Source organism: Lepisosteus oculatus, chromosome 4 (assembly GCF_040954835.1).
Source record: "Lepisosteus oculatus isolate fLepOcu1 chromosome 4, fLepOcu1.hap2, whole genome shotgun sequence".
Lineage (NCBI taxonomy): Eukaryota > Metazoa > Chordata > Actinopteri > Semionotiformes > Lepisosteidae > Lepisosteus > Lepisosteus oculatus.
Genome location: NC_090699.1, coordinates 7,288,331 through 7,299,585, shown reverse-complemented (window position 1 = coordinate 7,299,585; position 11,255 = coordinate 7,288,331). Strand labels below are relative to the sequence as shown.

Here is an 11,255-nt window from a genome sequence, read left to right as displayed (position 1 = left end):
ACAACAACATCCAAGTCAGGTTCACACTTCATTATGGAAGCAGACTGGCAGAGACCATGGCAGTAACCTCCATTGACCAACAGCAAGACCCAGTCCTGCAGGGACTACAATTCAGTGGCAAAGGACACCATTAGACCCTTTGATAATTACACCCATTTTACTTGCCCAAGAGCCCAACCACCCCCCTCTCTAGTTAGGGCACACAGAACACTGGATCACTTTCAACATCTTTATTAGGACAGACTTCCTCCAACAGAACCATCTCTTCAGACAGGTTGCTGGTCCCTGAAGCAGCAGGCAAGAACCTGAAAAAAAAAAATGGTTGAAGCCCCATTAAGTGCAGGAAAAAGACAGGATTTTCTGGAGTACAATGGGAGAGAAATTACAGAAAGGAATCAGGCCTTGGAATCCCTGAAAACAAAATATTTAGTGACACTCATACCCCACCAACCTACCCCTCAGTCCCTAGGGCCCTCATCCTTTCCTGGGCAGGGGGTCCTGACACAGCGCCTGACAGCATCTGGGTTCTCCAGCACTGGGATTTCTGCAAGAGAAGATCACATAGTGGGCTCCCGAGGTAAAGATACTATTGCAAAGCATCAGATGTGCATGGACAGAAGGAACACACGGAGAAGAGCTTAAATAGAAACTCACTGCGGCCATCAAAGCAGCCCTCCACACACTGCCGCTCAGACGGTAGGCACAGCTCTGTGGAGCACATGAAGTAGATCTGGAAGAGGGATTACATGCGAAGTTGTCATGGTTGTTTTACATGGATCTATAGAGTCTACAACCACAAAAAGCCTCACCTCCTCATTGACATAGGAGTAGGAGGTGCTGTCCAGGAACTGGAAGGTCTGGATGTGGAAGCGGCGGTGGTGCTTGGGCAGAGGCAGCTTGGAGTGGATGTGCAGGGTGGACGTGTGGCCGTAGTCCAGAGGGTTGGGGCAGCTGCAGAGAGAGGCACCAAGATCAGGACCCTGCCTGCAATCCACTGACCAGCCCAGGGTTAGAGCTGCACAAGCAGGAGCCCCTCACCCATCATAGAGCAGTACCCAGACAGCCTGGCCAGAGCGGGGGTAGGCAACACAGTAGTGCACCAGGAGCACCAGGTTGGGGTCTGGAGAGTTCAGCAGTCGCACCTCCAGGTAGACTGGGTTCCCCAGCAGGAGCCGGAGAGGCCGGTGGTACTGAGGGTAGAACCTGGAGTAGCTCTCGTCTAGAGGAAGATGGAGAAGGGATGGGTGGAGCTGTATGCTGTGGCCAGATCATAAAGCCATGGCATTGTGGAGTCTAGTATAGCCAGTCATTTCTCTTACCCCCCTCAAGCCACGTCGCATTGAATACTCCCCTCGTGAGGAGCCGTTTGATAATCAACCGCTCACCTGTAGCAATCCGGAGCTGCACCCCAAACACTCCCTGGGACAGGACAGCAGAAGGCAGGTAGGGGCTCTTCACCAGGTAGCCTGTGCTGGCCAGGTTCCCCTCAGCATAGCGGCACTCCACCAGCAGCCTGGAGAGCAGGAGGAGGGGAAGCAGTAGGCAAGCCATATACCTCCATGTGGTAAGCTGGCCAGCACAATAGATCTCGATGATCAAAACCCTGCTCACCTGAAAGGGCTGTCCCTGGTAATGACTCCATAGCTCTGCATATTGCGTCTCGCCCGCGTCTCCACTTCAGCCAAGTAGATGGTGGTCTCTCCTACCACCTGAGCAGAGAGCAAGGTCAGTAACCATCAACTGCCTCTTGAGCGGGTCCCTCCTACTTCTAATAAGGGAATTAGACATTCCTATATAGAGGAATAGGAGAACTGATTTTAAAGGGATCAGTGTACTCACAAAAGCATGGGTCCCACAGCCAGTGACAGGGAATTTGAAGATGGCAAACTCCGAGGTACAGATGACAGGGGTGCAGGATGTGTTGCCAGCAATCACCAGGCTGGCAGGATCCACAGGGGGTACAGAGATGGTCCGAGGGACAGCAAAGACAAAGTGCTTGTCGGCAGTGCACTCTGGGGAGAGAGGAATATGTCAGGATCTTTGTTTTTCTGGTCAGGAAGGTGCCTGGGACTGGATCAGTAAGGAGAGGCCTACCCTCCAGTGGATAGTAGCAAGAGGATGTTTTTGGGTCCACACAGCATCCCTTGGCCACACAGTGGGCTGGAGAAATCCTCCCTGGACCACAGGCCACCTGATGGCTCCTGGGTAGTTGACATCCTGGAGAGACCAGATTGGATCCATCAACACAATTGTGTAGCCAGTTACCAGCTCTCAAACCTATACACTCACCCTCCCTTGGTTTGTAGGGGCGATAGGGACAGGACACCACAATCTCCCCTCTTGGGCCAACATTGGGAATGTATACCACCTTCACAGTGTAGTGAAGATCCTGCAAGGGAAAGGAAAAGAGAAGACATATGCAGTTGTGCTGGCGACGTCTGCAGATAGCCAACCCCACTTCCAGATCTGAAAGTACCCAGGAACTACCACCAGAAGGGCTATTCTGTAGAACAGTGGAAGTCATGTTTACAGCCCACACCCTGAAAGTGAATGAGCTGCAGTGTTAATTCCCCCCTTCCCATCCTATTTTAAGGACTAAATACCCACAAAAATATTCCACAATGAGCATCTTGGAGTGAATCCACACTCATCTGACAGGTTATTCCATCCAAAACTCCTTCTGAAATGTCTTGGCACATCAAGTTCACCGTTCACACCTCATGTCATGAATTCTTATGGTTTCTTAATTAAATGGTACCTAGATAGGCGTGTACACTGGAGACATTTCACGCTGTATTGCTGTGCATTAAGAACTAGAGCACCTTGGTCTTTTTACAAGATGAAAAGGCACAGAAGGAAGCAATGCTCGTGGCACTCCATGCTTTCAGCAGGAAGAAAAAGATCTGGAGTCTGGCAGTAATTTATATAGGACAAGCTCCTGTAAAACATTGATGTTGAACTACAAAAAAAAGTTTGAAGTGCTTGTCGAGTCACAGCATGCAGAGACTTGTATTAAAACATCCATTTTATGCACTGTAGCTAGTCTACAAGTTAAACCAGAAGACTAAGCAAGAATAAACATTTTTACAGTTCAAGTATTACTCTTTTGTCTTGACCGGAGATCAGTGCAAGAAGCTCCGCTTAAAGTGAATATTGGTCGAACATGCCACACGTGTTGCATTTCAGCTTGGTAATGGGACCATCAAAAAAGCAGTTTTTGTTCATCTTGAAGTGATTAACCAAGTTGATAATATGCTCAGAGAAGTAGAGTGCACACAGCATGAAATAACCATTAGAAAAGAGGTCAACATACTTGTGTGGCTGGGTGTGAAGCTATGCGAGAAATAGGATCACGGCACCAACATTTTACAGAGCGTGCTGGCCTTTACCCATTTAAGAAAAAGAGCTGCGACACCTGAAGCTCAGCCCTGACACCATTAAGAGCACAAAGTCATTAACACCTAAACTATGGTGGTGTCAAAAGGGCTAGTTATTCATCAGAAAAACTGGCCCAGTGAGGTAAAGAATGCAGATGTTACCTGCCCACTTTTAATAGGTTTAAGCAACTCAAGCAGTCATTCTACTACAGTTATTAGCAAACTCTGGATTGCCAGGAGCCTCAAATTTCTAATGGAATGGAACTTGACAAAATTCCATACATGTGTCCCAAAATAGATTAGGAAGATATCTGCAGCAAAGGGTTCATACGTCTTGCATTTGATCTGCCCTTTCTGGGGATTACACAAAGGCTTGTGCTTTTTAACAGCTATACAAGTTAAGCTGCTTGACTAGAATGACTAAAACTAGCCTTACTTTTAGTCATCTAAGAAGATGAGTGCACATCGAGCTCAACAGTCACTTTCTAGTTACCCTCTAAATTTAGTCTGACTCTCAGGGACTTGATAGGCCAAATTAACCCTGGTCATCTGAACCAACTTCTTCTAGACCAATACCCATTTGTTTAGACAAGGTCTTTCTTTCAGGCATATGGTGGAATTGGAAATGGAAGGCATGTTCATTGCTCATAGTACAGGCCAGTGTATATAATACTCAGGAAACAAAGCTCAAGCCCAGCCTCACCACAAGCCGGACATGGCAGCCAGTGTACAGGATGGTCAGGGTGTTCAGGTGCCGCCCTGCAGTCACAGAGTATCCACAGGATGGAGTGTCCAGCACAGACACCAGACTGCCAGAAGAACCTGTACAGGGTACACAAGAATCCAAGTTTCTTTTTGTACCTGCAATATGAAATCCTGCCAATCAGGAATGCATACATGGTATCCATTATGGCACACTGGATAGAGGCAACTATTATTTTAAGGTGCATCTTGCATCATAGGGAATCTCCAAACAGCAATCAGCACAGTGTAATGCTGCAACCCATGATGTCAAGGCACATTTAGGGGGTACTGGAACTGTTCAAAATGCCATGTAAGCCCCCTGTTCCATTAGTGGCCAACAAGCGGCAGCAGTCTTGCTAGGCAACAGCCTTCTGCCTTACCAGGGACCAGCAGTAAAACTCCTTCCCCAGTCACTCACTCTGAACCTTGATCTCCTCCAGGGGGCCAGCAGGCAGGGTCACAGTCATGCACACCTCACTGCAGGAGATGGTCAGGCCTCTGGGAGGTGGGGGTGGAGGGACAACTGGAACATGGCAGGACACCGTGCCAGTCACCCATTTCCTCTGCTGTTTGTCATAGTATCTCACGGTCAGGGAGTAGTGTTGCCGCTGGTTCTTCCTCTGTGGTGGGGAACGGGGTTGCAGGTTAAGAGCACTGATGTAGACCTGTTTGGACTGACTAAGGCACTACTGCTCACACAAGTTCCCAGCCAGTGCAAGCCCAAAGCCTGCCCTTACCCAGGTCCTGATGTAACACCCTTTGTAGGAAGCCACCAGCACCAGCCAGCTCCTGGTGGTCCGCACCTTGTGCCCACAGTGCATTGGGAGACTGGTGACCAAGAGAGGAGCCATTTTGCCTGGGAGAAGGTGGAGTGTTAGAGGCTTACACATAAGTGGCCTTTCACAGCAGCTCTGTACAGCACCACAGAGCAAGAACACAGATCTTCCCTTTGCAAGGGACATCCACTGCATCATGCCCCTAATTCCTCCACATTTGCCTGGTCTTCTCTCAATCGAATTGATCAAAAAGGTACTGATCTGGAATGCATGCAGGTTCTCTTTGGTTACATTTGAAACATTACTGGAGAATTGTCACAAAGGTACACTCCTCATATCTTCATTAAAAACAAAAAAAGTCAGATACACAAGCATTAGTATTGTTCTAACCTAGCAGAACATCTCCCTGGTAAAGGGTCTGGTTTCAAGAACAGGTGTACCCATTTAGTGAGGCTACAGCTCAAACCATCATGAGGTTGAGGTTATTCTCCCAACTTGTATTCCACACCCAACCCCATGTTTAAGATCTAACATGCATAATTACAACTATGGAGCAAGGAGCAAGTAACCCACTGCACGACATACAATCCATGGAGCAAAAAGCACATTTGGAGGCACTGTAGACCTCAGAATTAGTAGGGATAGTCACAGAAGTATTTAGCCCCCAGCTTGTATTTCCCTACCCATCCCAATGAAAGTGTGATCTTCAAAGATAAGCAAAATATTCTGGAGGTGTATCTACCCACTGAGGTACAGGGACAATTATTTGGAGAGGCTGTCCTGCTACTTTTGGGGATACCACTACAGCACAATCCTTTGTTTTTCAGCTCAGATGGCACATGGACAGGTTTTGATCTCCTGAACAGAGGATGGCACAACCTGCCCATGTATAGGGCAAGTGAAAGTACAGGCAGGGTAGAACCTCACCCTTCAGCAGGTAGAGTCGGCTGAACCTCCTCACAGAGAACTTGAGCATCATGCTGCTCTTGCCACAGGACAGCAGGGGGCGGCTGTGGGATTGCTGCTGCTCGGGGTCACCCTGAGACTCTGGGAGGGAAGAGGACAGCAAAAAGTGTTACTGGGTACAAGGCCTTCAAGTTAGTAGCTGCATCAGCAAAGGTTTATTCCATGCTGAAAAGAGAAGAAAAACAGTTCCAGCTTTGGAGCCTTCTTCAGGTGAAGGCTCCACAGCCAAAACAGTGTTCTCTACTCTCAGCATGGAATAACCCAGTGGGCAAAAGACGTATAATATACGTCTATTAAACGCATACCTTAGACGTCTAAATGTGGTCTACAATTCGTCTAGAATGAAATTCTAATATACGTCTAAAGTTATACGTCAATTATACGTCTATGTTTAGACGTTCATTATACATAAATGGTTGGAGTTCTATTATACGGATAAATTTAGAGGACTATTATACGTATATGGTTAGAGGTCTATTATACGTATAACTTTAGACGTCTATTATACGGATAACTTTAGACGTCTATTATACGTATATGGGTAGAGGTCTATTATACATCAAAGATAGATTTTATAGGTGTAGAAACAAGTAAACCAAGCCAATGATTAGGTTTAGAAATTTATTCTGAAAATACACATTCATACCTGAAACATACGTATTTCAAATTATACATTGTATACAATCAATCAACAATCAACATATGGGCAATAATCATAAAAAACACAACTAGTCTTAAACTTCAGCTACAAATTCTGGTAACATGGCAATATACAGTATAGTAATGACAAACACAAAACTAATTACATTAACACACTAACTCAAAACCACATTTTGATTCAAATATACATTTTAAAATGTACAACTTCTATATTTCCAAGAAAAAAAATATTACAATGGAAGTCAAGACGATTTTTGTCCACTATTTGCAAACCCTGTCTAATTGTCCTAACAGTTAGAACCAAATACCTATTATTTTCAGAGTCCAGATCTCCTGGCCCCCTGCCTTGCATATGCATTCTTCAAGTAACACATTGCGTGCTCCTTTATTTCTTTTTCTGTTGATGTAGGGTGGGACTTCAGCACCGCAGCTAGGAGAAAATTATATAATATTACTTCCCAAATAAATGATGATTAATATCTTCTTTAGTATAATCTAAAAAATGAACGGTTTACTAAGCTCAAAGCTGAAATAAATGTATAAAATTTGGCTTGCATCATAGCAGTTGAGCAATAAAGTCTGTCCTAATTAAAGAGTACCCAAAGTTTGAAAGGACAACATAGAATAAGAATAAGAGAAACGGCAAAACGATTTTGTGTCATCTTCCCCATTCACACTATTTTATGTGCCATTTTTTGCTTATTCACGTACTATTTTAATCAAAATAATATTAAGAAAGATCTGTATGTATTCAGATAGTATTATTATTGTTCATACTTACTCGTCAAAAGAGGATTGCTGAGATATTTGCAGATATACTTCTACGTTTGAAAATCGTGTCCAAAATGGTGACCAACGAATACTAGCAATGCATTGTGGTATATAACCGGAAAAAATGCTGGGTTCGATATTTTCTCAACGTATGCGGTTATTAATGTTGTCGATATTATGGTTGAAATTTAACATTGATAATACATCGCGGCTATGTGCCCCCTGCTATGAGCTGATGTGCAATTTTAACGCATGCAGTTAGTAAGGATCGGTCACTGTTGTATGGTATTATATATAATGACATTATGGAATAGGATGGGGACAGGCCTGGCAACACGGGGGGAGGGGGGAATGTCGCCCCTTCAGTTTTGGGCAAAAAGATTTACCTAACTTAATTTGCGCCCTAAAAAATAGTTGTACTTTGTCAATGGTCAGACAACACTAAATGACACGAACAGTCACTCAGTCTGTTTGATGGGCAGGAGGGCTATCCGTCCAGGAACTGCACATATCAGTGTCCTTATTGAGTGTCAACATTACGATCCTGTTTGCTCAGGTGGACCGATTCCTTGCAGTAGTTTATCATTATACTTAAAATCGTTATATAACTAGGACTAGTTATAGCAGTCTGTGCTTTCTGTTGGTTTTACAACATTTTTTTCTTAACGATTCAGAACGTCCATGTAGCTGCAAAAATGAACGCTTATGGTACTTTTCGCTCCAGGCAATACAAACCGTGAGAGTGACGAAAAATGTGAAACTGAACTTCATCGCAAATACCAGATTGCTAGTCGTTATCTTCTATCATGAAGCACTAATCAATGGCATAGCTGCGAGATTTCATTTGGGTAGCTGCACCGTACAGCTCCGTTTCAACCGAAATATCACTCCCCCCTCAGAATTTCAGACGCCCCCCTACAGATTTTTCCCCGGGCACCGCGCACTGATGGGGGACGGGGTGTCCAGGAAATGGTATAAACTTTTGTCAAGAAAATAAAAATAGAAACTCTATAGGCACTCAAACATTTTACTGTTTTGTTTCAGGCAGGTGGCAAGACCCCCTCAGCAAAACCCTTGTATGCCAAGCTGTGGGCATTGATTCGTCGAATATACGTATATTTACGGCGAAATTACGTCTATACGTATATATACGTCGCCTCGACGTATAATCAACGTCGAATTGCAACCGTAAAATCGACGACATGAATAAACGCATATATAACGTCGAAAACACGTCTAACACAGTGCCTGAGGCTTTTTACTGTATGTATCGTGTGTGCCGCAACTAGGAGTATACGGCACTCTGCACAGTCCACGAAGTAAATTATTTTGGCAGTAATTAATGTATTATATTTACTATATTTATTATACACGTGTAAATTAATTACTGCCAAAATAATTTACTTCGTGCACTGTGCCGTATACTCCTAGTTGTGGCACACACGATACATACAGTAAAAAGCCTCAGGCACTGTGTTAGACGTGTTTTCGACGTTATATATGCGTTTATTCATGTCGTCGATTTTACGGTTGCAATTCGACGTTGATTATACGTCGAGGCGACGTATATATACGTATAGACGTAATTTCGCCGTAAATATACGTATATTCGACGAATCAATGCCCACTGGGAAGCCTTTACTTGATTCTGTGAAAAGCTACAAGAACGCATGTCACTATAGATAACTAAAATCCCTTCACAAGGAATTTCTGCTGTAACCTACTCAAAAGAAAATAGGAGCAAAGAAGTCATGCAGATATTCCACTGGTCATAACGATTTTAAATGCATCCAGACTTCCTTTTAGAGGAAATACAGCAGAGCTACTTTACTACCATGCACTTGTATTCAGTCCACAGATTTGAAGAAACTCCCTACCAGGGTCAGATGAAGGAGGATCTGCTTCAGAGGGACCAGTCGTCACTGCTGCCACATCTCTCTGCACATCAGCAGTTGAGTCCTTATCCAGCTCTTCCCCCTCAGCATCAGAGCCCATTTCCATCAAATCCTGCCCTTCCCCATTTAGCACCCCTCTCACCTCTCCAGCAGAATAACCATCATATCCATCTGGTGGGGTCTCCCGGAATACAGGACTACCCACATTTGGCTCAAAGCCATCATAACCTTCCTCTTCATCAAAAACAGCATCATGACCCTCAAGCCGGGCTTGGGCCACTGTAACACAGAGCCATGCTAACAACCCAGGAAAAAGGAAATCCATCACACCCACTCCTCTCCCCATTTTTTTTCATACAAAAACACTTCAAGAGCAGGAATAACTACCTCTCCTGCCGCTGGGGTTTATACACACGCACAGTGAGGCGCGCGCTGTCCTGTCGGCCAATCAGGAGCAGGTAAGGAAGCCCAGAACATTCTCACGCGCTGAGGTTTCGGACGCGGTGTTGAGAGTGAAATCACGTGACACAGCTTGACTGCCCGTCTTCTGGCGTCATCAGTCTAAACTTAAACAATAAAATTATAACCTTGACAAAGATAAAGATTTACAGCAATGAGGAACAGTAAATCTCATTAATACATCTTGTAAATAAACTTATAAAATGATCCAACGGCAATGTGATGTGTTTGAATTTCACAATGATTCTTCATAATATTAATATTATAGCTGTGATGCAGATCGCGGTAACTTTCACTGTGTTCGAAGATCCCGCCGTGTTGATGACCTGAGTAAATTGAAATGCCAGCAAACACCTCCGTATGACAATACATTCTCACGAGCCGATATTAGACATGAAGGTTGAAAGCGAAGGCAGGTGACAACAAGTTTATTACAGGAGAGTCTTGTTCAAGGTGAGAAGTGTGTTCATAACGGGAACATTTAACCAGAAAATATCCGTCCAGTTGTATTGCTAATACGGACAGAGTGTGAGTCGGCATAACTTTTTAAAAACGCATCTCCTTGAGGTTGATTCCCACTACAGACTGCACCAACGATGAAACCCATCTCATTCGTTAGCGCTACGTTTGTGCAGGTTGGTGCTGTTGAAAGTAGCGTTTTGCTGCTGTCGATTGCGAGATACACTGTAGCGCCTTGTTTGTTCGGGCAATCACGTGACTGTGTACAAGCCAGTTTAAAGGTACCAACACACTCGCTACTTTTAACTACTGCATGTGATGAAAACAACGGATACAATCTGTTTCGGTGAAAGCTTCTTCTCGCGAATTGCAATTGTAATCTATAGTCACAACTGTAACAATATTTTTCAAGTTTCACTAGCGTGTGTAACGATCATTATAACGTTCTCGACAAATGAAGCTTTCAAAGAGGTCTTCGTGGAGATGCAGAAAATCTGTCAGGAATCATTTCAACTCCCTGCCACTGGGGTCAACTTATCAAAGATCACAATTGAAAGATCTGATGGTCGTGATCTTTCTGTATTTGCATCATACTTCGAAAAGGGAGGCGCTATTTTCAAATGCAAAACGTCCACCCACCGAACTCAAGTTGCACAAAATGCAATTGATTTTAACACATCGAGTAATTAAAGGTACCGAGTGTGTTGGTACCTTTAAACTTCCATGTAGATACAGTCTATTTTCGGTTGTTTTATCTGAAAATAAAAAGACTGTCCAAGATTCCCCTGGTCTGCATGTGAGACGGTAGAGTTTCCAATGTTGTTTTGCAGTCAAATTACGAACTACCTGGGTTAACTTGGTGCACAGTGCCCCCTTTAAAAAATCCTGATTGTTTTTCACATGTACGATTTTTTCTTTTTGCTTAATCAATCAATCAATGAAAATTTATTTATCAAATCCACAATACACCGTGCACCATTAGTTGCTGGCAATGAAATGTCTTTTCTGCCAGCTCACCGGGGCTGAAAATCACAGAATTCAAGTGACAAAATAAGGTTACATAATAATAGATAAGTGTCAAAGTAAGGTGAACCCTTTAGGCGAGGAATATTCCTGCCTCGTGTACGACTACGCCACCTAGCAATACA

General features: G+C 44.1%; 1 protein-coding gene across 1 annotated transcript; it reads right to left on the bottom strand.

Annotated features, from left to right (window-relative positions):
- Positions 1-215: 215 nt before the first annotated feature.
- On the bottom strand, positions 216-9,580 carry LOC138238297 (zona pellucida sperm-binding protein 4-like). Its single transcript, XM_069188482.1, has 15 exons — positions 9,172-9,580; positions 5,825-5,944; positions 4,859-4,977; positions 4,540-4,741; positions 4,081-4,199; positions 2,290-2,389; positions 2,095-2,217; positions 1,840-2,012; positions 1,612-1,709; positions 1,386-1,513; positions 1,039-1,219; positions 810-951; positions 655-730; positions 456-544; positions 216-305 (listed from the first exon to the last, which is right to left on the bottom strand). Exons 1-14 carry the CDS (start codon positions 9,533-9,535, stop codon positions 459-461), a joined length of 2,031 nt encoding a protein of 676 aa, XP_069044583.1. The 5' UTR covers positions 9,536-9,580; the 3' UTR covers positions 216-305; positions 456-458.
- Between the last annotated feature and the right edge of the window lie 1,675 nt (positions 9,581-11,255).